The following is a 27,202-nucleotide window of genomic DNA, read 5'->3' on the forward strand; positions in this document are numbered from 1 at the left end:
TGCCTTCCCCCACTTAGTGCAAAAGGCTTAGTGAAAAAGGCTCAGTAATCGGGGTGGGAGGAGGATACCTTCCTGCCGCCCCTTCTAATGCTTCGCTGCAAAAGACTTTTAGAAGCCTTTTGAGCACGTGACGTGCGCACGTGCAAAAGTCTTCTAAGCCTTCTGCAGCGCAGCGTTAGAAAGGGCGGCAGGAAGGTATCCTCCTGCTGCCGCCCCAATTACTGAAGAAAGTACGGGCACGCGCGTAGCCTTTTGCACTAAGCGGGAGAAGGTGAAGGAAGTGGGGGAAGGTGCATTCACTGCACCAATTACTAAAGAAATTGTGTGCGGGCAGAAACGGCTTCTAAAAGCCTTTTGCACTGCAGCCAAGCGCCGGGAGAAGGGATGGCAGGGAGGTATCCTGCCGCCCCAATTACTAAAGAAAATACGGCGCCAGACGGGGGAAAGCAGTGGGAGGGGTAAGTAAACCCTCCCCCACCCTTAAAGGAACCCCCCACCCCAGTGCCGGACTGCAGCTCTGCGGTTCCGTGCACACCCCTAGTGGGCATCTGGAGTCAAAATTGACTTGATGGCACACTTTACTTTACCTTTACCATAAAAGGGTTCCCAGTTGAAACAGAAAGACCAGGGAACATCAGCAACAGCTACTGGAGAGATGCTATGTTGGGATGAATAGGGATAGTTTGCCCCCCTGCTAAATATTAGGGAGCCTCCACTTTAAAAGGTACCTCTTTGCCCAGTTAGCAAAACCTCTGCCAATATCACGGGTTGTAACACACTACTACTATATGGCAGGAGCTAGACTTCTTTTCTATAGATGACTTGTGCCTGATAGAAAAGAAGCAATCAAAGAGATCATCTATCAATTTACATTACAGAAAGGTTGTAATCAAGGAGAGACATAGTTTATAAGCAAGACATATTTTATTTCTAAGTGCCATTAAAAATTGTCTTTTTTAAATACAAGAAAAAAATATAAAAGACTCAAAAAGTAGGTGTCAAGACTCTTTCATGAAAGATAGCATTAACATTGTCTGTTCATCTAATATATCATGAATATTTCATAAATAATGGAGCCTGATTCTAAATAGGTTTACTGATTCAATGAGACTCAAATTTCTGTTAGGTATGACTAGGATTAGCGCTTTAACCTCCTAATCAATTGACAGTGGCTCATCTCTCCCACAGCAAGTATAGTGCGGGGAGTGTAGACCCATCCACGCAGCTGCAGGGCTCTAACACACAGAGAGGTTATTCTCATGATTGGCCAAAATCGGGCTAAGGGAGCCTAGCTCGATTTCAGCCGTGCGTGAGAACCACCGGGCTCGCAGGCCAACCTGGTTTCTCCAAAGTGGGTGACCTGCTTTTGTAGCCCTCCCCTTAAACGGGGTTAGCGGAACGAGCGCTCTGCTAACCCCATTTTTGTGAACGTGTATTGCTGTGGTGCGGCTCTGTGCCACGGCAACACACGAGGAGACCCCTGCCAGGAGGCTGAAACAAGCCTCCCGGCCCTGGGGATCTCTCCAGGATGTCCTGCGCACTCACGTGGGGTATCCTGGACCTTCCGGGGGGCACGTAGCCCCCAATCCCCACAGCCCCCGCCAGCTCCGTGACAGAGCCAGCAGTTGTGTGGGCGGGCGGCCTGATTTGGCTGCCCAGGGCTTACCTCTGATCGTCTGCCCTTTGATCATCTGCTAACCTGCTCTCCCTGCTGACCTCCTTTCGGTGAGTCTCACTGATCGTGAGACTTGCCTCACAGTAATGCTGATGTGCAAAAGGGCTATTCTGGTACAGTTTACTCCTGTGCGGTCACAAGATGTGTGCCATTTGCATTGAGAATAATGCAAGTAGTGCACAACCTGCAATCACGCATGGGCAAGCTCTACTGGAACAGTCCTCTTGCACAGCAGTGTCACCATGTGCGTTAGAGCCTCGCAGTGCCTAAGTGGGTCTGCCTTGCCAGTGTTACGCTGTAGAACATATCAGCCAGTACAATCCTATGCATGTTTATGTGAAAGTAAGTCCCACTGGCCCACAGGCTGCACAGTCTACAGTAATAGGTGGCAATCCATCCACATTGCTACTGGCAGCCTGGCGTGGATCCACTTATGCTGCTGCAGGCTTCACCAGTGATGTTGGGCATTTGCACAAGAGGGTAAATATTCCAGCTAACCCTCCTGCATTTTGGAAGACCAAGTTAGATCAGGAACATGTCAAGCAACATCTTTCCAATCTAATTAGCACTTTAAGAGTGTGGCCAGGCTAGATGAAGTATTTGTCCTCTTGTGAAAATGCCCACAGCATCGTAGGTGGATGCACTGCCAGCCCACAGTAGTGCAGATGGATCATCACCATCCCATGATAGACTGCGGGACATGTGGGCCAATGTATTCAAGGGGACTTATTTTTTATTAAGTGTGTCTAGGACTGCAACCTTAAGGAATCAATATATATTGTAAAATACTGATGTTAACATATGAATGCAGGATCCCCTTAGGTCCTTACCAGGCAGCGGTAAGGATGCACATTCTAAGGCGCACCCAGGAGAATTAAATATGTAGATAATAATGACTCTCTCTTGCCCTCCCTCCCTCTCCCTCCTGCCCCACTCTCTCTTGCCCTTCCTTCCTCCCTCCCCCTCCTGCCCAACTCTGTTTTGTCCTCCTTCCCCCTCCCACCCCACTCTCTCACCCTCCTTTCCCCCTCCTGCCCCACTCTCTCTTGCCCTGTCCTCCCTCCCCCCACCCGCACTGAGCATTTTACTGTGGTGGGCGGTGGGCTGCCATTTCCGGCTGGACCTCACCGCCACCACAGGCCCCCCTTACCAGGCGGCAGGTGACCAAAAAGGGTCCCACCGCCACCATTCCTTCTCCTGGGCGGCGAACAGGGAAGTTCTGCTACCCGTTTCCCTCCTGCCCCGGCCTCCAATGGGTGCTGGGGCTGCACCCCACCACCCATTTCCCACTCACCCCCTTTCCTGCTGCCGCCTCCCGCCTGCAGCGGCCAGGCCAGGCTTTGCCGCTACCACCTCCTCTTCCTTACCCAAGATGGCCTGGCCACCGCTATGACCAATCCTCCTGAGTGGCACCTATCAGGCGCCTCCGCTGCCCAGCCAATTAGCTGGGTGTTGGGACGCACATTCTAAGGCGCACCCAGGAGAATTCAATATATAATGACCGAATTCACTCTCCATTCTTGACAAGACACTTTGGCTTCTAGATATAGATATAAAACAATGTTCAGTGGATGGATGGATGATTCACACTTCAGAAAGCCAATGGTTTCTGATTTCCTAAGCGGAACCAAAACTGCAGCCACTCCACTGAGCAGGGGAGTTTTATGACTGTATTCTTCTAATGAAGACACATTGGAAAACCATTTCCTAAACAGCAGAAGCTTTAAGATGCCCTTGAGGCATGTATATTATCATAATTGTCTGACAATCGATGTAAGAAATCATGTGCACATACTTTGCTAAATATTTTGCTTACCTTGGCAGGAACATGAGTGCAAACTCACACATGAAATCATGGAACTGATTGACAGAGAGGCAGACCTCATGATGAGGGGAGTGAAGGAATGTAATCTAGAAGGACTGCGACAAAGAATATGTACATTATTTCTTCAATATATTAAAACACCACTCTTTAACCCAGAGGTTGCTAGACTACTCAAGGTAATTTCCCTTTTCTATTACCATTATTACTTGTTTATGATAGTGTGATTTGCACCCCCAGGCCCTCAATGAAGACAGGACACGCTTAGTTGGAGTAAATAAGGGCCACTTTTATTATTGTACAGAGGTAAAGACACTTGCAGTGGGGTCCCAATTTATTAGAGTACGGGTACTCCGCTCGCATGTTGGCCCTTCCTAGTGAAGGGCACCCCACACCAGGGTGAAGGGCTGGGTCCTGATTTGGTCAGGCTCCAAGTCCTGATCTCTCACCGCAGGGCTCCACCCCACCAAGGGGGTGGTGGTGGTCCGACCCCCCCCCCCCAACCCAAGCCGTCAAAGCTCTGAGCCGGTGAGTCGTGCCCACCTCCCAAGTGGGGGCCATTCCAAACCTTATGGACCCGTGGAAGCCCTGAAAGGCTGTTCCTTGATCCCCCCCCTCACCCAACTGGCCCTCCAGCCAAACACCGATCCCTGAATCTACCTACACAACACCCGCACTCTCCTGCCACAGAAGTGGGACAAACCTCTGTTTAGCCCTGCTTTCCCCACCCCGCTAGTACCTCTTGGAGACCACGTTGCAAGTCCCGGAGGAACACCTTGTTTCCCTGGTCGGAGAGATGCACTCCGTCCCCTCTATACAGGGTCGCATCCTGCACTCATATGTCAGGGTGCTGTATTACTGTCCCCCCTAAGACCGTGATCGCTCTTCCAACTGCCTTATTTACTTTCTTACGTGCCCTATTGAAGCACGGGTGGGGGGGCCTGGCCCCTCCAGCATGTCCTTGGGAGCAGGTTGGACAAGACCAACCGCATCTCAGGCCATCGGGCGCCAGGCCCCGAAAATCCTTGATTGCCTGCAGACTCAGGGCCCTGCCTTGCAACAAACCCAAGTCGTTGCCTCCCAGGTGAACAACCAAGATTTGTGGTGCTCCCTTTGCGGCAATGTACTCATCTAGAAGCAGAAGGGAAAGGTTCCACAGCATTCCTTGGCACCCCATCCACTCCACTTCCGCCGCTCCTGCCAGGCCCAACTGGGTACCCAAGCTGGTCTGCCGAGCTCGCCGACTAGCCCAAAACACATGGCTGTGCCCATAGATGAGTATCTGCAAAAGAAAAGGAGGTGCCCCCCGACCATCTGCAAGACAAAATTGGGTGTTACTTCTGTGGGCCATCACTTCGGCAGCGGGCATATGTAGCGGCAACATACGGATGAACACCACCTCCCTAAGTCCCGGATGCGGTTTTCGGGCAGCCCAGCCACCGCTGAAGATGCTGCCCCTATCCGAAAAGAGTGGGTGCCATAAACCTAGTCTAGACCTGCTCTCCTCAAAGCCTCCTTAACCAGAGCCCAGAACTGGAAGAGCATCAAGGGCGTAGCGTCCACATGATGGAACAACTGGCCTTCTCCCTCCCCATGCACCGCCATGTAATCCTTCATGGCCTGTACCGGGCAAAGGCCCTCGTCAGACCCCTCTACCAGGGTGATGGTGGCTCCCTTGCCCTTCTGGTAGGTTTTAGCCTGCCTCAGACGCAACACCACCTTGTCCCTCTCCAACCGGGCATCCCCGAACTGCAGGGCCCGTGCCGACGTATCAGACCTGGAGAAGGCGACCAGCTCACTGATTCGCAGTGCACCAAAGAAGGCCACAACGCAGGAAGCCCTAAGCAACTGTACCTCAAAGTTGGAAAAACAAATATCATTAAAAAGTGGGAGCACCTGTTGCAGGGTTGTTGGCACCAGGGGGATCCTTGTATCTGGGTGAGGGGGGTGTTGTCGCGCCCATTCCTCGAACATTCTGTGCACCTGGAAGTCAGCCGTGGAGTCCACAGACCCCTTCATTTTTGCCTGGAAAGCAAGTGCTGCTAACCTACCCCCAATGGACCCCGTGGCCAAGCCCCTCCCATGTAAATGTGTGCTATAGCGCATTACGTGCTCAACCGGGATGGGCCATAGGTCCTCCAGCCCTGTATCAACCCTAAATGCATGGAACTCACGGACAGCCAACGCATAGCGCGCTCTTGTGCTAGGTGCTAGGGATATGCAATGGCCTCCTCTGCCTCTAGAATCCAAGGTTCCATAGGTGGGGTGGAAAAACTTCGGGAAGCTTCCTGGCTGCTGGGGCGAGAGTTCGAAAGCGCTCCTCCTGCATCCGAGAAAGTGCATCCATGATGCTGTTATCCAGCCCCGGCACATGCCGTGCAGCGAAAAGAATGTTGTGGCACAGGCATTGCAGCGTGAAGCAGCGGACCAAGCGCATCACCCGAGGACTCCTGGAAGTCACCGAGTTGATCACCTGCACTGTGGCCATATTACCACACCAGAATTGGACAGCCCTGTCTTCAAAATCCCTGGCCCAGACGTGCACCGCGACCACTATCAGGAAGAACTCAAGGAACGTCATCTCTTGCGTCACTCCCCTTTCTTCCCAGTCTGAGGGCCACCTGGATGCGCACCACTGTCCCTGGAAGAAAAGCCCAAAACCGCCCCCCCCCCCCCGCTGCATCGGACTGGACTTGGAGCTCTGCTTCTACCAGGAATTTGGACTGCCACAGGGAAATGCCATTGAAGCCCCTCAAGAACTCCAACCACATCCTGGCATCCTCCCTAAGCTCATGGGTCACACACACCCGGTGATGTGGGGCCCTAAGCCCCTTAGTGGCATCACAGAGCCTCCAAAGGAAGGCGCAGCCCGGTTCAATCACCCTGCACGCAAAGTTCAAGTGTCCCACTATTAACCTGCAAATTCCTCAAGGTGATCTTCCTGGCATCCAGCAACTGCCTCAGGCACCACTCGAGAGCAAGGACCTTCTCTGGTGGCAAGCGGCAGCACTGAGCCACTGTATCTATTTCAGTTCCGAGGAAGGCCAGCCGGGTGGTTGGACCCTCTGTTTTTTCCAGCGCCAATGGTACGCCCAGTTCCTTTGCCAGCTCATGAAATGTGTCCATTAGGTCGATAAAGACCCTGGGCCAGAAAAAAAAAGTGATCTAGAAAATGCACTACGGAGGCGAGCCCCGCCCTCTCCCGCACTGCCCATTCCAGAAAGGAATTGAAATGCTCAAAGGCAGAACGAGAGATGGAACAGCCCATGGGCAGGGCCCTATCGATGTAGTAGCCGCCCCCAAAGGCAAAACCCAGGATGTTGAAGTTGTCTGGATGGACTGGAAGGAGCCTGAAGGCTGAATTGATATCGCACTTCCCCATCAACATGCCCCTCCCCTGTGCTTGAACCATTTCCACTGCCACCTCAAAAGTCGTGTATTTAACAGAACACGGCTGGTGAGGTATGGCATCATTTACCGATCCGCCACAAGGGAAGGGAAGGTGATGGAGCAAACAGTATTCCCCTTTTGCCTTAGGCACCACCTCCAAAGGGGAAACCCTGAAGCTGGGTAAGGGCGGCTCAGGGAAGGGGCCCAGCACTTCCCCACCCTTCCTGTACCTCTTTATCAATTTTCGCCCTTACAATCCGCTCCAACCCCTTAACTGAACGCAAATTTTCTGCCCAGGAACTAACCCTGGGACACTGATAAAGGATCTGGAAACCCCTCTGAAACCCTTCCCCCAGATAGCCCCCTATTCCGCACTGCCGGGTACTGCTGCAGAAGCTGCAACAGCGAACCCAGCCTTATAGAGCTAGTTCCCTTTTGCCGGTGCAGGGCTACCCCCTTTTCTGGCGGCAGGCCCATCTCTGGGGCCGGTCCAGGGCCAGTAGCCCTTCAGACAGGAGTTGAATGAGTGGGGGCCTCCGCAAATAGTGCATGTGTGCCAAAAACAACACGGGTGGCGTGAGCAAGTCCCTGCTGATGCAAATTCCCAGCAAGGCTGACGAAACTGGCCCGCAGCACCGGGCATCTGGCCCTTGGCAGGTGTGGCAGCAGATTTTACTATGAAGTGTCTACTGTCAGAGAATTTCCCACCCCTGGGCCGGTTGGGGCCCATGATCCTCATCCAGAGTTGTTGGTGTTGACAATCCCAAGGGAGCTCCGGGTACATTGCTGAGTGTCTCCTAAAGGCCTCGTTGTAGCGAGCCCAAGCGGGTCCACTGTACTCCGAGAAAGTGTGATATATGATGTCCAAATACTTCACCATAGATGCTCCCCGCACTGGCTGTTTCTGTAACACCACCCCCATGTACACCATGTAACCGACCAGCCAGTTGGACCAGTTATGGTCAACTGTTTTGTATCTGATTCTTTCCTTGTCTCTCAGGTCCCCCTTTTCCCCATCTCTGGGTTCTGTTTTCCAGAACAATAATAAGAACATGTGAACAAATTGGTTCCTCCATATCTTTTCCTTGGTGGCGAGCAACAAGTGATCGCCCAGGGCAGGGACACCTCCCCCTGGGGGTAGTGCTCAATCTTATCATTAGTGGCCGCTGTTCCCTTGCCCTCAGCCACCTGCCCTGGGTCTGCACCGGCCACCTTACCGCTTTGCCACCTCTGCTCCCAGGGTGTGAGCTGCCGCTGTCATGCAGCTGGTTCTGGTTCTGCCTTCTTTTCAGGTGCCCCAGCAGTCCCTGAAACTGGGGGGAGGGCAAGTAACCTAGTCCTGCCGGCCATGCCGGCATCCCCCCCCACACACACACACACTGGCCAGGTGCCCTGCCCAAGGTGGATAGCACCATCCCCAGTCGGACTCACCAAAAGACCCAACATCTGCATCCAAGGTGTTCCGGCTGGCATTTTCCGTTGATCCAGTTGCCTCCCCTTCGTCCCTCTCCAGCACGTCAAGCCTAGCCTCAATGGACGGTAAAAGTTGCAGCTGCTTATTAGGGCGGTTTCCTGCCTTCCTTGACCCCTGTTTCCCAACTGCCTTGGACCCCTCCCCCCCGAGTGGCCTTCTTCCTGGACTCCAACGCCTCTAAGCAAGACAAGGTCCTTGCCTTTACCAGCTGCCCTCCATCCTCTGACCCAGAGGAGGAGTTGGGTTCCCTGGGCCGTGCTGGAGGCCACTTAGGGGCGGGGGCCTTCTCCTTGCCCTTGTCCTTGCCGGGCCCTTTCCTTGTTGGCATGACTCAGCAGGCCTGGCCAAACCCCTTAAAGAGGCTGCCACTAATGCCCAACTCGCTTACATGGCCAAATGCGGGAATGAGAGCGGGGTGGGTGGGTGGGTGAGGTAGCTGTAATTTATTAATTATTTCTTGTTTACACAGTCAGTCAGGTGTTATTGACTGGTTTGTTTTATACAGACATCGAGTCCTTCCCAAGGACCTGGGATGGCTGAATTTTATCATCAATACTGTTGGTTATTATAGATATCGTTGCAAAATATAGGCTGTTCCCAGTAAAGTTGCTTTTTGTAATTGGCTGATGGTGATTTCTGTGGCCCCTATGGTGTTGAGGTGCTCTTCAAGTTGTTTTGGAATTGCGCCTAGGGTGCCAATTACCACTGGGATTATTTCGGTCTTTTTCTGCCACAGCCTTTCAGTTTCAATTTGTAGATCTTTGTATTTTGTGATTTTTCTCTATTTCTTTTTCTTCTATTCTGCTATCCCCTGGTATTGCTATGTCGATTATTTTAACTTGTTTTTCTTTCTTCTCGACTACAGTTATATCTGGTATATTGCGTGGCAGATGTTTGTCTATTTGTAGTCGGAAGTCCCATAATATTTTTGCATCTTCATTTTCTACCACTTTTTCAATTTTATGGCCCCACCAATTTTTGGCTACAGGTAGCTTGTATTTTTTGCAGATGTGCCAGTGTATCATCTCTGCTACTTTGTCATGCCTTTGTTTGTAGTCAGTCTGTGCGATCTTTTTACAGCAGCTGATTAGGTGGTCCATGGTTTCATCTGCTTCTTTACAAAGGCGGCACTTGCTGTTTGTTGTTGACTTTTCTACTTTTGCTCTTATTGCATTTGTTCTTAGTGCCTGTTCTTGTGCAGCCAGTATTAAACCCTCTGTTTCATTCTTCAAGTTGCCATTCTTAAGCCATTGCCAGGTCTTGGTGATGTCTGATTTTCCACTTATCTTGTGCAAATATTGACCATGCAGTGGCTTATTTTTCCATTTTTCTGCTCGGTTCTTGACTTGTTTTTTCTAGTAGGCCTGCTTTGTTTCATTGGTGTTTAATAGTTTCTCATTATTGACCATTTTAAGTGCATCTTCTTTACTGTCCTTTATATATTCTGCAAGGCCTCTTTTCTCCTCCTCTACTACTACTACTACTACTACTACTACTATTATTATTATTATTATTATTATTATTATTATTATCAATTCAATTTCTACACCAGCCCTCCAAAATTGGCTCAGGGCAGTTGAAACTTAAACGAAAAGAAATAAGCGATTAAGGCCTCTTCCTCTCTCTCCTTTTTATTCTTTTTTATTTTTATTTTTATTTTATTTTAATGGGAGCAAATATAGCACAACTGAAGGACCATTAAAGGGGGGGAAAACCCTGCCTTAGAGTGCTCACATGTAGTCACCCATTCAAATACAAACCAGGGTATACCCTGCTTAGCAAAGGGGGCAATTCATGCTTGCTACCCCAAGACCAGCTCTTCTAAATGCTCCACTAGCTTAGAATGCCTCACGCTGCTCTGGCAAATTGTGGGCTAGGGTCCCTGAACTGGCAACCTTCTGCCTGTTAGCCAAGCTTTACCACCTCAGTCCTTCTGCAAGGTAACAATCAATTGGCTCCCCAGTTAATGAATCCAATATAATAATGCTCCCACAGCAGTCCCTCAACATTCCCCAAGCAATGAAATGACCTCAAAAGAGCATTCCCCCATGAATGAAGCCCCCCTCCACATTCCCCAAGCAATGAAAGAAGCCCCAAATATCACCTGAGGCCCCTGAAAAGGCCTTTGTCTGCTTGGTCCCTCGGCGCTTTGACTGCTGCAAATAGGGGTGTGCACCGGACCGCGGACCTGCGGCTCGGCACTGGGGTGGGGGGGTCCATTAAGGGCGGGGGGGGCTTTACTCACCCCTCCCGCGCTTTGCTGCTTCGGCGCCATAATTACTTTAAAAAATGCGCCGCAGAATCATTTGCCGTTCCGGGGCTCCTTGACTTCAAAATCGGGCGGCAGGATACTTCCCTGCCGCCCCCAAAGCCCCCTCAAGCCATTTGAGCTCTTTAAATCTCGCCCCGGACCGAGTGCTAAAGCGCTCGGGCGGGCGGCGGGGAGATGTCCGTCCGTCCGCCCGCCCCCTTCCCTGCCTTCTGCGAAGTGCAGGGAGCCTTCTGCGCGCGTGTGCGCAGAAGCAGGGAGCCTTCTGCGCGCGCGCACGCAGAAGGCTCCCTGCACTTCGCAGAAGGCAGGGAAGGGGGCGGGCGGACGGACGGACATCTCCCCGCCGCCCGCCCGAGCGCTTTAGCACTCGGTCCGGGACGAGATTTAAAGAGCTCAAATGGCTTGAGGGGGCTTTGGGGGCGGCAGGGAAGTATCCTGCCGCCCGATTTTGAAGTCAAGGAGCCCCGGAACGGCAAATGATTCTGCGGCGCATTTTTAAAAGTAATTATGGCGCCGAAGCAGCAAAGCGCGGGAGGGGTGAGTAAAGCCCCCCCCCCGCCCTTAATGGACCCCCCCACCCTAACCCTCCCGAACTAAAACCACCCCTTGTCCGGACCGGTTCGGAGGCCAGAAGAATGGCCTCCGAACCGATCCGTGCACACTACTAGCTGCAAAGCACCACTGCTCCCTTCCTGCTGCAACGTGTGTGAAGCACTGTTGATCCCTTCCTGCTACGAGCGTGCAGCTGGTGCCTTACGAGTCAGGAAATCTGGCCGGGAGCTTGCGGGGGGGCTCGCGATCGGCCTGCGCACGTGGTCAATCGCCGCCGCCGTCCCCAGCACTGCTCTACTCCCCTGCGCCGGCAAGCAAACTGGGGGGGGGGAAGCCCTCGCGATTGGCCTGCGCACGTGGCCAATCACTGCCGCCCCCAGGAGTGAGAAGGTGCCCACTTGCGATCGGCCTGTGCTATGGTCGATCGCGGCTGCCGCTCCCACTGCAGGTCGAGAGGAAGAGCCCCGATCGCGACTGGCCTGCATGTGGCTGATCGCTTCTTCCTCCCCGGCCAACCGTCCCCAGGAGCAAACAGTGATCGTTCCTCTTCCTTGCCCGGCAGCAGAGAGACTGCCCATGAGGCAGCTGCCAGGCTCACTCGTTCCCCCGGTCCCCTCTCCTGATTGGCCAGGCCCTGGCTACGTGGAGGGGGCCAAGATGGCACTGCCATACCTGCCTCTTCAGGCCAGGTGCACAACCCCGCCCCACCGCTCGGGCGCGGAGGCGGGAAGCGGCAATCTAGATAGCAAAACCCCTTGCCCTAAACCAGTGGTTCTCAGTTGTTTTCCCCACAGACAACTTGGAAATTGCTTGAGCTCTTAGCAAACAATTTAATAAACATTCTGTTGTCATTTGTACTGGGGGTGCCTCTGCAGAGCAGCATCTGAACAGTTCCACAAGCATGCAGCCGCCACACTGCAGCTGCTGAACAGCAACTGCCAAAAGACCCTTTCTTCTTTCCTGCTCTCAAGGCAAAGGAGGACACATTCCAGGCTTTTCTTCTCTCCTTTGGATGTGTGTCATTTGCATTGAGAATAATGCAAAGACCAGTAGAGAAGAGAGGCAGTGGGTTCCTTGGCTGCACACAGTACATCTCAGCCAAACAGCTGCCACAGGCCACCTCCCTTCTCTCCACAAAGCAAGGGAGGGAGGCATGAAGCATGTCCTGCCACTCTGCGAAAGCTCCAAACTACCACTCACTTGAGCGGTAGCTGCATGGATACACCCAGCAGCTGCTTTAGAGGGGAGAAGGGAAGGTGATGCACTGGTGTGGTTGGGTTGAGTAGCAGCCCAACGGAAGAGCACCATGCCTTCCTCATTGACTTTCTCCTTCACAGAGCAGGAAGGCACAGAGCATCACCATCGCACTCTCCTCTCCTGCACCCAGCCTCACTGAGCTGGCTATACATAGTAGTTCATGGAGTCTTAGACTCAGAAGACATCTAGGTATTGTGCCCAGAACAGTCACTATTTCTGCTCCCTGCCATCACATAACAGCAGCACAGGAAGGAGTTAGGGGTGTGCACAAAACCGGTTTGCCCGGTTCAGTTCAAATTCGAACCAGGTTCAAACTGGGGTGGGGGGCGGTTTCAGTTTTTATTTTTCTTGAACCCTCCTTTGGTTGAGTTCGAATTCGAACCTTGATCAAAATGGTTTGAACTGGTTTGAGCCTCCAAAACTGGGTTGTGGTAGGCACCCATGGGTGCCAGCTACCACCCAAAGCCCAAAGCAATCGGACACTCTGCAATTTTTTATGAATTTATTATTTTTTAATATTGCCAATTATTTCCTATGTGGAGTACTTAGGGGCCAAAAACTGGGGTTGGTGGTAGGCACCCATGGGTGCCTACCACCCACCAAACCCCAAGGCAATTGGGTGCTCCTACTATTAATGGTGAATTTCCTTTTTTAAAAAAATCCCATAGGGAACAATGGAGATTTGGGGCAGCTCTGAACCTTGCCTTTGGGTAGTGGCAGAGCACTCCAAAGTGTGTCTGGGGGCACAGCAGGGCCAGCCTCCAATCCCTTAAGCCACCCCCAAATCGATAGGATTGATTGTTCTTTATTTATGAATTCTTAAAGATTATTTTTTAAAACTCCAATAGAAACCAGTGGTGGGAACTAGGTCACTGGGTGAAGACACACACAGGCAGGGCAATGCAGGTGGGTGAGTGCGGGGAAGGTAGACAGGGCCAGGCCCCAGTAGGGCCCTGGCCAAATAAAGGAAGGAATGAGAGTGAGCAGACACAGCCGGGGTGGGGGGAACCCAAACTGGAAAAAGGTTTAAGCAGATAGGAGGACAGGGCAGAGAGAAGGCAGGTGAAGGCATGGGATCAATATATAGCTAGTCTCTGCAAGGACTCACACAGCACCAGCAGCTGAGCAAGCAGCGCACAGGCCAGAGAGATCCAAGCAGCAACTGCAGCCAGAGAGAATTTTCCAGGCCAGAGCTTGGGTTTAAATAGATTTGAAACTCTCTCCTTTGGGAGTCCTCACCTTTGCACTCCCCCCACTCGCCAACAGGGTTCCAGCTCTCAAACACTGGCACATTGAACAGCCTACCAGAGAGCTGGACTCATTCTGGCCAATCACAAAATCAATAACCAAGCCAATGCAAAGTCAGCAAATTGAGCAAAACAAGTCTCACAGAATGGAGGACAGATGAAAAAGGAGCAAAACAAGTGTCACAAAATGGAGGACAGACTCACAGGAGACACTGACAGACCTATGGAGGACATAGGAGCTTCGAACCGGTTCAGACATGTTCGAACCAGTCCGGGTTCGGTTTGAACTCAGACCAGAAGGGCAAAACCAATGCCCTGTTTGGTCTGAGTTTGAACCTTCGAACTCGGAATGGTTCAAACTCAGACTGGTCTGTCTGCACATCCCTAGAAGGAGTTGCAAAGCAGCCATGCTGCTGCTCAGTGGGGAGAGGAGTAAGTGAGCAAGCAACACTTCTTGCTTCTGCATTAGCCAGCCCTGTGGACCACCTGGATGGAGCTCGCAGACCACTGGTGCTCCGCAAACCACAGTTTGAGAACTTCTGCCTTAAATAGTCCAGAATGTATACAGAGGCAGATAACAGAGAGAGGAATGATTCAGTTGTTTCCTATTTTGTTAATATTCTTGTAGGATATACTGAGGTCTCTAAGAAGGGTATAAATGTGAATGAATTGGATCTATGATACATTTGGAAAGACCATAATGTGCACATAGTTATAGCAGGGTATGAGCTATTACAGCAGGATTTTAATTGGCACTTAAGATGGGAAGATATTAAATAACATGGATTTTCTGGTATAACTCGAATGAACTATATAACTTATTGGCTAAGAGTGCAATTTGTGTCTGGGAAGTCCTTGGTTCAAGCTTCACCTCAGATGAAAGCTCATTAAGTGGTCCTAGGCTTGTCACTATATTTTCAGCCTCAGCCCCCACATTTGAAATATGGGAATATAATACTGGCCTGTCTAACAAGACTGTTATGAGATAATTGATGTGCTTTGAAAACTTCATAAATGCTATTAATGATCTTAAGTTTCAGCTTGATTCACTAGGTATTTGAAATCCCAGTAAACAAATTACATGAATTACAAAATCAAGATGCCTTGCTTAAATCATTCCGTTGGCATTCATTTTTATATAGGAGTTGTAAATGAGATACAATACAATTCTGAAATGATTGTGACATCAGTCAGAGGAATCATAACCAATTATGGGGATGTGAGAGGATGACTCTTGACTGGGGCAAATTTTTCAGGCAACATCCTGGAACTGAGATTGAGAAATATTGAAGGTGAAATTTCAGTCACCCTATGGCAACTCTGGACGTGGGAGTCTGGCAAGCAGCATGACTGGTTATTGCTGTACCAGTCAGAGAATGTGGGACAGGGGTCAGAGATGCGTGATGCCCAAGACAGCAGCAGGCAAGGAGGAGGCAGAGAGCAGAGCCAGCCTTGGCACTTAGGATTGATGGGTGTGGCCCAACTGGCCCCCCAGCCTTACAGTGAAGGACACTGCTTTATGGGATGAGGCCATGGCTTGTTGGAAAACCATTTACATGCAGAGGGTCCCAGGTTCAGTCCCTGGCGGCATCTCCAGATAGGGTTGGGAAAGGCTCTTGCCTGAAACCTCGGAGAACTGCTGTCAGTCAGTGTAGAAACAATACTGAGCTACTGTAGATAACTAGATGGTCTGACTCGGTAGAAGGCAGCTTGTTATGCTCCTATGGTTCATGGGAGGTCAGACTTCAATGAGATGGGGACCCATCCTATTGCAAGACCTCCAGTGACTGCCAGCAGCTATTTATTTTGCCTGATGATGAAGGCTAGAGAAGATCGGGTGCTGAGGGTTTAGAGCCTGAGGAGGGACAATCTGGGATAGCAACCCAGAGTAGGGAGACAAGAGAGTTTGCACAGAGATGGGGTGAGAAGGTGGGGGCAACCTTCCTGCTGCTCTAATAAGGATCTCCCCGCAACTGTGGCCTTGGTGTTTGAATGTGATACCCCTAGCCCTGGATGCAAAATATCAGAAACAAAGCTTGAAGGGGAAGTTCAAGGTGCATCCATATGGCAGACAGACCAAATTACCTATTAAAATGCCAGAAAAATGTGAGGACATGAAACCCCACTGAAAACAAACAGGTGCTACTTATAGACATGAGATACTACTGTACCACCAAGACCAGGAGGGATGCCAGCATGGCTAACAGGAAAAGTCAAGGAAGCTATAAAGGGGAAGAAGACTTCCTTCAGAAATTGGAAATCCAGCCCAAATGAAGATAACAGAAAGGAACATAGACTCTGGCAAAAGAAATGTGAGGTGACAATAAGGGAGGCGAAAAGAGAGTCTGAGGAACATTTAGCTAAAAGCATCAAGGGGAATAACAAATAAATACATCAGAAACAGGAAACCTGCCAGGGAGGCGGTTTGACAGACTATGAGGGAATGAAAGGGATTATTAAGGAGGATAAGGAGGTTGCAGAGAAGCTAGATGAGTTCTTTGCATCTTTCTTCACGGCAGAGGATACTGAGTGTTTACCTGTTCCGGAACTGGGCTTCTCAGGATGGAGGCTTAAAAACTGAGTCAGACAGAGGTGACAAGAGATGACATTCTAAACTGTCTTGAAAAATTAAAAACTAGCAAATCGCCAGGGCCAGACAGCATCCGTCCAAGAGTCCTTAAAGAGCTCAAATGTGAAATGGCTGACCTCCTTGCAAAAATATATATCTTATCCCTACAATCAGGCTCTGTACTAGAAAGTAGCAAATGTAACACCAATTTTTAAAAAAGCATCCCGGTAAATTACAGGCCACTAAATTACAGGCCGGTTAGCTTAACGTCTGTTCCAAGCAAATTGATGAAAAGCATTCTCAAGGATAAAATTGTAAAGCACATAGAAGAACAGGTTCTGCTGAGGGAGAACCAGCATGGCTTCTTCAAAGGTAAATCTTGCCTCACAAACCTTTTGGAGTTCTTTGAGAGTGTCAACAGGTATGTGGATAAAGGTGATCCAGCTGACATAGTATATCTGGAGTTCCAAAAAACTTTTGACAAAGTTCTTCATCAAAGACTCTTGAGAAAACTTAGCAGTCATGGGATAAGGGGACAAATACATGTGTGAATTGGTAACTGGTTAAAGGACAGGAAACAGAGGGTAGGTATAACTGGACTCTTTTCACATTGGAGAGAAGTAAGAAGTGGGGTCCCCCAGGGATCTGTACTAGGACCGGTGCTTTTTAATTTATTTATAAATGATCTAGAAGTTGGGGTAAGCAGCAAAGTGACCCAATTTGCAGATGACACCAAACTCTTCCAGGTAGTCAAATCCAAAACAGATTGTGAGGAGCTCCAAAAGGATCTCTCCAAACTGGGTGAGTGGGCAACAAAATGGCAAATGTAGTTCAATGTAAGCAAGTGTACAGTGATGCATATTGGGTTGAAAAAACCCAGCTTCACATATACGCTGATGGAACCAGAGGTGTCGATGACTGACCAAGAGAGGGATCTTGGGGTAATGGTGGAAAAGTCGTTGAAAGTGTCGACTCAATGTGCAGCAGCTGTGAAAAAGGCCAATTCCATGCTAGGGATCATTAGGAAGGGGGTTGAAAATAAAATGGCTAATATTATAATGCCCTTATACAAAACTATGGTGCTGCCACACTTGGAGTACTGCGTACAATTCTGGTCACCACACCGAAATAAGGACATTATAGAACTGGAAAAGGTGCAGAAAAGGTCAACCAAAGACAATCAGGCCTAGAGCACCTTCCTTATGAGGCAAGGCTACAACACCTGGGGCTTTATAGTTTAGAAAAAAAGATGACTGCAAGGAGTCATGATAGAGGTCTATAAAATCATGCATGGTGTGGAGAAAGTGGATAGAGAGAAATTTTTCTCCCTCTCGCATAACACTAGAACCAGGGGTCCTCCCATGAAATTGCCAAGAAATTTAGGACCAACAAAGGGGGAGTACTTTTTTCATGCAATGCATAATCAACTTGTGGAATTCTCTGCCACAAGATGTGGTGACAGGCAACAACCTGGATGGCTTTAGGAGGGGTTTGGATAACTTAATGGGGGAGAGGTCTATCAACAGCTACTAGTCTGAGGGCTATAGGCTACTTCCAGCCTCAGAGGTAGGCTGCCTCTGAATACCAGTTGCAGGGGAGCAGCAGCAGGAAAGCTGGCATGCCCTCAGCTCCTGCCTGTGGGCTTCCCAGTGGTATCTGGTGGGTGACTGTGTGAATCAGGATGTTGGACTAGATGGGCCTGGTCCAGCAGGGCTGTTCTTATGTACCTTCCATCTTTGGGTCAGCATTATCTCAGTGACACAGCTCATACTGAGAACTGTTTTTCTCTGAGTATTTTTATATCGTTTAAAAGAGTATTTAGCCCTTTTGACCCTATCCTTGCATTGCAAGCTTCAAAAATATGTTCATAATCACTACGTTTACTGTATACAGTGGGGGAACAGATTGCATTTGACAGAAGGCATGCTGAGCTGCAGTAGAATTGTTTTGTAGGTATGTATCCCTTGAATTATCAAAGGTCATTATGCATACACTTATCATTGACTACTTTGGAACATAATGAGTGAAGTTTTAATTGAGATTAGGTTTAAGGTTGAGACTAGATACAGGTTGTGGCAGCCTTGTACAACTTGGTCATTTCAATCACCTGATTATTTACTTAATATTATCTTATCTTGCTACTGCTTTTTAAAATTGTACCATAGTTTATATAAAGGAGTTTTTTAATTAAAAAAATTGAATTATTTACTAATATTTACACATGTTACTCGCAGTGGCATGGTTTACCCCATCCAGATATGTGTGTTCAGATGTATGTGTGCATTGTCCAATGGATGGAAGAAATCTCCCTGTACAAATAATGTTCACACAGTTCAGCTGCCTCCACTGAAATGAATGGGGAAGCATTGCTGGTGGGAAAGATCTAGGCTTCTGATGCTTGGAATAGATCTCTGGACCATGATAATGGATTAATATGAAATAACCTTATAAATAACCTTACTAATGTATGCATTTCCCTTGCAGGTTCCACCTGACCCAATAAGGCTTTATCACAACATCCATTTTTGCCTTGGTTGCAAAAGGTACCTGCCCTCTACTGATTTTGCTATATCTGCTACATCACACACTGTTGGCAGGTGTCGTCTGTGCTGCAAGCTGGATAATCAGGCTCGGAAGAGAGAAGCCTTTTTGAAATACAAAAGGATGCTCCGAAATCTTAGAGATGCTGAAGTGAATTATATGGATGGCGCTAAGATTGCTTTTGTATTACAGGTATGCAGAAAACACTAAACTGTGATGTTGGAGAGATAAAATTTTATATTGTGCCAACTTTATTAGTGGTATTCAATCTTATAAGTTGTGTGCACCTTAAGTTATATCTAAGAACCCTACCGAGTCTAATTAGTAGAGTTCTTTCTTACTATAGAAAATCAGCGTCTCTGCATCTCTTCCTTCCAATAAACCCTCCTATCTCTAGGTCCTATATTTTATTTGTTTGTTTGTACACCGCCCCAAACTTTAGTTTCTGGGCGGTTAACAATAGCATAAAACAAGTTAAAAAATATATAAACACTTAAAACAATTTAACAATTTAACAATCATCCACAAACTAAAACATTAAGATTTTAAAGAACTGAAAAAGCTTGGGTGAAGAGGTGGGTTTTCAAATGCTTTCTAAAAATTGTTAGAGATGACAATATACAGAGATGACAATGAACCCTATATGAGGGTTCCTCCATCTTCCTGCAGCCTTCTTGATCTTCTTAGATCTGCACACTTAGCTCTTGTTAGCTGCCCTGCCTTGTTGGGTCTGGTTCAGGCTCGGACTGGCCCATAGGTCAACAGGGCATATTCCCGGTGCGCCCTACCCACGCGGTGCCCCTGTGCCCCAACTCCCACCCTTAATTACCTATTCTGCTCAAAACCTGGCGCCCTCCCCACATACATTCCGGCGCCCTCTCAGTGCCCCCAGTCCGGCCCTGGTCTGGTTTACACATATAGGAGAATGAGGAGGTAGAATCCTGAGGTGGAACTGTACCACTTCAGAAGCTGCCCCATATATATATATATATATATATATACACACACACACACACACACACACACACACACACACACACACACATATTAAGGGGAGAAGTCCAAGCTAGCTTCTTGGTTTGTGAGCCTGGTTTGATATTCTGGTTTGTTAACTAAGTGTGGTTCAAACAAACCATTATTCAGAATTCAAGTGACACAAGAAACTGTAGTTTGTATCAAACCAAGAACAGGAGCTGTAAATTTCTTCACATGTGAAGGAGGGAAGTAAGGGACATGGAAATGCATAAGCATAAGGCTTGCAGCTGCTTGTATACCTAACACTAAACTGTGGTTTAATATTATCTCTAATTTAGGCCAGCTTCTTTATTTCATTAGTCAATAGTGTAGTATCATAACTTAGAATTTTATTTTAATTATGTATTATCTATATTGAAGTATTAGACAGAGATGTGCATCATTTAATATTTTAAAATAACATAAACTTGGCATGAGGCTTACAGCAAGAAAACATTCCTATGTCAAGCCAAGAATCAAATAAGCTGCCAAAAAAGGATGCAGAATTTCCATCTGCAGAGAGATCCTAAAATAAGCTTTTTAAAACTTGTATTTTAGGCATGTGCCTCTTGAATTAATTAAACAGACCATGCCTTATCACTGCAGAGATGGAGAGATTATGTTCCTCAGGAGCAGTTCAGCCCCTAATTGAAAGGTTAGGGCTGGGTGATGTATAGTATTATCAATTCCAAGCATACACTAAATGTTATCTAGATGGGGTGCTTTTGTATTGTGTTCCTTATTCTTTTTTTAATTATTTCTTTCCCAATTGCAGCTGCAGGATCTGCAGTATATGGTTGAAAATTTCTGGGGTTCTCAGTCTGCTCTTAGTGCCTGGGATGATCTTTATGATCTGGTCATGGTCAGATGGGATAGGTATCACGAATGGTCTCCCTGGAACACTGTTCTCTTCACAAAGGAAGAAGCTGAGGCTCATCTCAGGCTGAAAAATCTTGAAAAGGTATACATTCTGATGATATTTTTCCCCTCTGAATTTTAACATTCAAAGTATATTCAGTGTTTTAATGACTAAAGGCAGTTGAGTATATTCTGCCTCACATTACACCTCTGCATTCCATTGTAATGGAAGACTCTGTGTTCCATACCACTTTATGGAACCTTCAGTACAGATTCTCATATGGTTGGGCTGCTTTTATTTCCGACCATTATATTGGGATTTTAAAAGGAATATTTGCAACTCAATATCTGTTTTGTAAATTTATTCATGTCTGCCACATGCCTTTTTTATCCCCATTTGCACCCAATAGTAATCTCTGATATATTCTTCTCCAGTGGTTCTCAACTGCATTCTTCCTCCGGGAAGGTGCTTTTTAAAGATTGTGTGAGGCAGCTATTTACTTAGAAGCCTGTTTCCAAATGTAAAGTCCCATGGGAAATCCATCACACACAGAGAGAACTGCCAGCAAACACAGACTACAACTGCAGTGTTGTAGGCATCATCTCCTGGGTAATCCTGAAATGGAGATGAAAGGAATTTTTAACTATTTAAAAGTATACATTGAATTAATCATTTTTCAGTATCTTGTAACTATTGTCCCATTGTAACTGGCTGTCAGATTTTATCTTAGTTTATATCTTATTTAAAAACACAAGTTTCTAAGCAATATTATATTATATTATATTATATTATATTATATTATATTATATTATATTATATTATATTATATTAATTATTTTCCCTTTGGGGGCAAGTTGATAGAGCACGTGGTGGCTGCTCTGCTGCAGAGTTTTGGATGATACGGATTATCTAGATCCCTTTCAGTCTGGCTTCCACCCTGGATATGTGACTGAACCTGCCTTGGTAGCTCTGATGGATGACCTATGTCAGGAACTTGACAGGGGAGCACTCCCTGTTGCTTCTGCTCCAGTGACTGTTGTTGGTGTCTATCATGTTTCTTTTTATATTGTGAGCTCTTTGGGGGCAGGGAATCCATCTTATTTATTTATTATTTTTTATGTAAATCGCTTTGGAACTTTTTGTTGAAAAGCAGTATATAAATATTTGTTGCTGCTGCTGCTGGACCTCTCAGTAGCGTTGGATATCATTGACCATGGTATCCTTCTAGACCACCTCTCAGGTGTGGGGTTGGAGGCACTGCTTTGTAGTGGCTCCAGTTCTTTCTTGAGGGGAGGGTCCAGAAGGTGGAGTTGGGGGACTACTGGCTCAATTTCTTGTCCACTGGCCAGTGGAATCCTGCAAGGTTCAGTTCTGTCCCCCATGCTATTTAACATCTACATGAAACTAGGGGAAAGGTCATTCGGAGACATGGATGGAGTTGTCCGCAATATGTGGATGACAGTCAGCTCTACTGTATCTTTCCTTATCACCCAGTCCTAGGAAAACAGTGGATGCCCTGAATCTGGGGCTGGAGGCAGAGATGGGCTGGATGTGGGCTAGTAAACTGAGATTGAATCCAGACAAGATGGATGTGCTGCTGGTCAGTAAGCGAACCAATCAGAATGAGGGGATTCGACCAGTTCTGGATGCCATTGCACTCTAGGGGTGTGCACAAAACACAGTTCAACCCGTTCGAGCACCTTTTGGGAGCGGGGAGCAGGAACATTAAGAAAGAGGGGAGCAAGTCTTCACCTGCTCTCCACCACCCAATACAGCTTCCTGATGGGATGGTGCACATCCCAAGTACCCCTATGTGGCACCAGCACACACATGTGTTCACACATATGCGGATGCCATTTGTGTGGTCAGCATGGTGTTGATGACCACACAAATGGCACCCGCTCATGCACAGACACCATATACATGTTGGCACTGTGCTGGGGTTCTTGGGACATGCACCACCCCAGCAGGAAGTAAGGATCTGCTCTCCTCTTTCTTAAAGTTCCCACTCCTGAAAAGTGATTGAACCATGGTTCAAACAGTGGTTCGTACACACCCCTATTGCACTCCCTTTGAAAGAGCAAGTGCACAGTGTTGTGAGCTACACCTGGTTTAGCACTCTGTATATGCTCAGAGGGAAAGAGGCAAAGTCACATCATACATAAACTGAATGGATTCTTGGAGATGGTGACCATGTAGGATCTGGGTGCGCAAACAGAGATAGAGGAAGACACACTCAGAAAGTTCAATGAGCTTTATTATAGAAAGTTGCTCATCAGGATAAAATTCAAACAGGTCATCCAAATTAAACATGTTTCCGATTCAAGCTGTAGTGCAATGTGCCTAGCTATCGCATGTATGTGCAATCAATAATTACAGCTGTCTAACAAATCCTAATAAAACATTTAGAGAGAAACAGAGAGAGAAGAAAGAAAGGAGAGCTTAGGAAAAGGGGGATGGCAGTGATTAGTAGGAAGGAGGGAAGCAGGGGGAGCAGGCAGAGCTGTTCGTTGAATAGGCATCTCACCAGGTTCACAAAGAAGGCGTCAAAGGACTTATTCTTGCTGAGGCTTAGGAAGGATGCAGGCTTCAAGCAGTCAGGCAAGCTGGTGGTAGATGCTCAGAGCAAGGCAGAGAGAGAGAGCACCATGGCTGGGTAGTCTTGACTTCTCACTGCGCAGCAGAGGTCACAGACAGTCCCTGTCCATGGAAAGAATTCCTGCTTTAGCCCCGTGGCTTGAACAGTGAACTCTGGGATCGCTCTTGAGCAAAAGATCTGCTGGTTAGGCAAAGATTGCTGATTTGCCATATCCAGAGAGACCTCTTTTTATAGCAGCTGGATCCTATAGACCTGCACTAGGAGTTCTTTCAAGATAGCAATTTCAGTCATGGATCTCCAAAGTGTCAGTCACTCTTATCATAAAACTTTCCTCTCATGACAAAACTGTTTCTTTCTTAGACCAGTTCAGAGTACTATCCTCTGCATACTGTCTTCTTGTTGTCAGGAAGCAATTCGTTCCTCTGTTTGTTCTCCAAGCATCTGCATTTCTTAAGTTGTTGGTCTGTCTTTGCCCAAGAGGCAGGCTCCTCACACCTCTTGCTCCAAAGAGTGTTAACACGTCAAAAGGGGTTGTTTAAGAAGGAAGAAGCTAAGCTATATGTGTGAGGCAGCAATTAAATTACTTCTTGTGTACATTTACCAAGTGTGTAATTATAAGAAAGAATGTTCAAAGTAACAGCAAAAGGGTACATGTTGAGGCTAGTTGATCAATGCATTTGACTAAGGCAAAACAATATCGGTGACATCAACATGGTAAGCATTCTGTCAGAGGAAGTAAGGGATTAGCTTCCAACTTGTCTCCTAGGAGTTAATCATTTCACTCAGAGTTGAGTGAGGCCTTGCATCAGTGTTTCTCTCAATGGAATTGCTGGCAAAGACACACAGGCCTCGGCTATGAGTTCTGGTCCAATATGAGTGGCCTTGGGCCATAACAACAGCTTTGGGGTATTGCTGGACCAGGCTCTGATTTTGTCTGCTCAGGTGGAGGTGGTGGCCAGGGGTGCCTTTGCACAGCTTCAGCTAGTGTGCCAGCTGCGTTCCTTCTTGTAACGGAGTGTAACAGAGCAGAAACTGAGGCTTGTTAAGTTTATTGCACAAAGTTGCTAAGATTTATTACTTAACTATTACCAAATTATAAACAACAGTCCCACTCTGAGTGAAAGATCATCCTAACACAAAGATAACAGTCTCAACCATCCAGTAAGAAATGCAAGCTGAGCCATCAGTCTACAGAACTGATGACTGATGCGAACATTCTAAACGCTACTTCAAGCCTATACACAGATATACATACAATACATCAGTGGCAAGAACAAAGACAGTGGGGCCATTCACACAACAGAATGGAAGGGTGGTGGGAAGGCTGCTCAAACTCACCTTCCCCCCAGATGAGCACAAAAATGCTCCTGGGAGCACAGATCATGCTCCCAGACAATCCACAGTGCACCACACAGCTCCGGGAGTTGGGACAAAGCGTTCTGGCCTCCAAATATCCCATAGTGCACCACACCATGAGGCACCTTTCTCTGTGTTTCCTTGGGCTGTGTGCCTTGAAGAATATTCGGAAACTACAACTAGTGCAAAATGCAACAGCTAGGATATTGTCTGGAGTTGTCTGTTGGGACCATATCACTCCCATTCTAAAAGAGCTACATTGGCTGCCAGTTTGTTTCCGGGTTCAATTCAAGATGCTAGTTTTCACCTTTAAAGCCCTTGATGCACCATATGCTGACAATGAGAGAGGCTTGGTTGTTGTGCACACAGGACATTGTTCCCAGGATTTGAATGCTCTCCCAGTAAGCATCCACTCCTTAGTCCCTTTACAATGTTTAGAAGGCAAGTTAAAATGCGGCTTTTTATCCAGGCTTTTATGTAGAAGTGCTATTTTTTATGCTGCTGCTCTGTATGTTGTGTTTTATCGTTTTACTGTGTATGTTAAAGAGTTAACAATACAGATTTGTATTTTTAATACTCAAATATAATATTTATATTATTTACTAGATTTATTTTTAATAGTGTAAACCTCTTTGGGATTATTTTTAATGAAAGGTGGCATACAAATCAAACTTATAAATACATAATATTTTGTGTTGGATTAAAAAACCACATTTATGGCTTAATTGCAAGGTTTGGGAGCTTGCCAGATGGACATTTGAGCAATAGAGACTTAATTAACTTTATTATTTTATTTAATAAATCTGGCTGTTTTCTCCCTTTCAGGCTTATGAGATGGCATTCATTCATAGAATAAAGCACAAACATATGCTTGCAAGGAACTATTTCTCCCAGTTTCCAGAATTGGCAGCAACTATGCACAAAGATGACAACCGGACTTCCACAAATGGTCTTTTAATAACCAAGGCTTTAACACCTGGTCCACCACTTAAATAAGGATAAAACTGTTCATGAATTTATTGCTTGAAGAACCAGTCAGCTCGCAAGATAAGAAAAGTCATTCTCTTCATATTTTTTGGTCTTTTTTTGGTTGTACTTTGGCAGTTGTCTGAAGCAAACTTTCAACAAACTGATTTCAGACTGGTTATTGTGCTGTGTTTTTATATTCAAAAATTATCCCTGTTTAGCATGTATTCTCAATTTTTTTTTTAGCTCATTCCAATAATATTCTGTTCACTTGGTTTCTCAACAGAAAAGGAGTGTATCCTACTATTTAGCAACCTCATCCCTTTTCATTAGGATTCTGCTGGGAACCCTGGGTAGCATCCACAGTTGTCCTTAGTCTGGAACAGGAGTTTTTAGTCTAGAGAAAGCACTCCTGTTTGTTTCAGACTCAGGACAACTGCAGATGCTATCTCCTATGAAAGTCCCACTGGACAAAATACAGGTTTCACAACAGTAGTATTTGGTGGAGTTTGCTCATCATAATGCACTTCTTAAAACCTGTAAAAACGTTTCAAAGGTAAACTTGCTCAGCCTTGCACCCTTCACTGCAATTACACAGATTTCTACCAGATCTTGAAGAATAGACGTCACATACACTGAAAACAGTAGTATATAGCACAAACAAAATGAAAGTAAACCTCCTGTTATGAAAGCCCATTTCTTAATATATAGGCCTACAGTATATTGAGGCTGTTCTCACAACCAGCCTGGGGCAGCCCAACCTGGATTAGGCTGGTCGTGTGAAGTGCTGGGATCCCCGTACACTTCTGCATAGTGTAGCCCTCTTAAACACCCCAGCTGTTAGCCGTGGTTAAGGGCGCAAATGTGTCCTTAACCTGGCTTCCAGGTATCATGTGTCTCCTCAGGCTGTGTGCAGCCCGAGAAGACACAGAGATGGGCACCTAGAGCACCCGTCTGAGGGGGAATCCCTAAATGCACTGCAGAAGTCACACAGCACATTGTGGGATGAGTGGCGTGCTCCTTCTGGACTGCCGAACATGTGGGCATGCAGGAGGCACACCAAAGATGGACAGCTTGGTCATCTGGGGGGAAGGTGAGTTAAAAGTAGCCTTCCCTCCCACCATGCCCTCCCTGCCCACTCTCAGCAATCGTGAGAATCGCCTCATTGTGTTTTTCAGGCTCAGCTAATAAAATCTGCATTCTTTGTGTTATTGGCATTGTTATGCATCTTCTCAAAACCACCACTTTAGAAATTCAATCAGCAAATACCCATAAATGGTCCCTTTTTACAGCACCTCATTCCTCCAAATCTAGATTAACTAAATTTAGCATTGTACCACATAAATATCGTGTTGACAGGCTTTCACAGACAAAATAATTTACGTCAGGAATGTAAACACTCATACAGCTGGAGAATATATTTCAATATCACAAAAGAATGTTTGTAAAAGAATTTAAGACTAAATAATTTCAAATTCTTTATCTATTATCTTGTGTACCACACTACAACTTTGTAAGGCTGAGATTAGGGTAGCCTTTCAGAAGAACAAATTTTGCTACCTCTACCCCAGACCCAGGGAGTAGCACCTGACAGGATCAGGGGTCAGTG

General features: G+C 47.1%; 1 protein-coding gene across 4 annotated transcripts in view; it reads left to right on the forward strand.

The window, feature by feature from the left end:
* Positions 1 to 25,772, forward strand: part of IQUB (IQ motif and ubiquitin domain containing) — a 74,097-nt gene extending 48,325 nt beyond the window's left edge. For all 4 annotated transcript variants that reach the window (XM_053251612.1, XM_053251614.1, XM_053251611.1 and 1 more), the window contains 4 exons: positions 3,500 to 3,676; positions 18,743 to 18,991; positions 20,589 to 20,774; positions 25,453 to 25,772. In XM_053251612.1, the coding sequence (XP_053107587.1) occupies positions 3,500 to 3,676; positions 18,743 to 18,991; positions 20,589 to 20,774; positions 25,453 to 25,623 (783 nt within the window). In that variant the 3' untranslated portion in view covers positions 25,624 to 25,772. The remainder of the gene's footprint in view (positions 1 to 3,499; positions 3,677 to 18,742; positions 18,992 to 20,588; positions 20,775 to 25,452) is intronic.
* Positions 25,773 to 27,202: the final 1,430 nt, after the last annotated feature.

This window comes from Hemicordylus capensis, chromosome 5 (genome assembly GCF_027244095.1).
Source record: "Hemicordylus capensis ecotype Gifberg chromosome 5, rHemCap1.1.pri, whole genome shotgun sequence".
NCBI lineage: Eukaryota > Metazoa > Chordata > Lepidosauria > Squamata > Cordylidae > Hemicordylus > Hemicordylus capensis.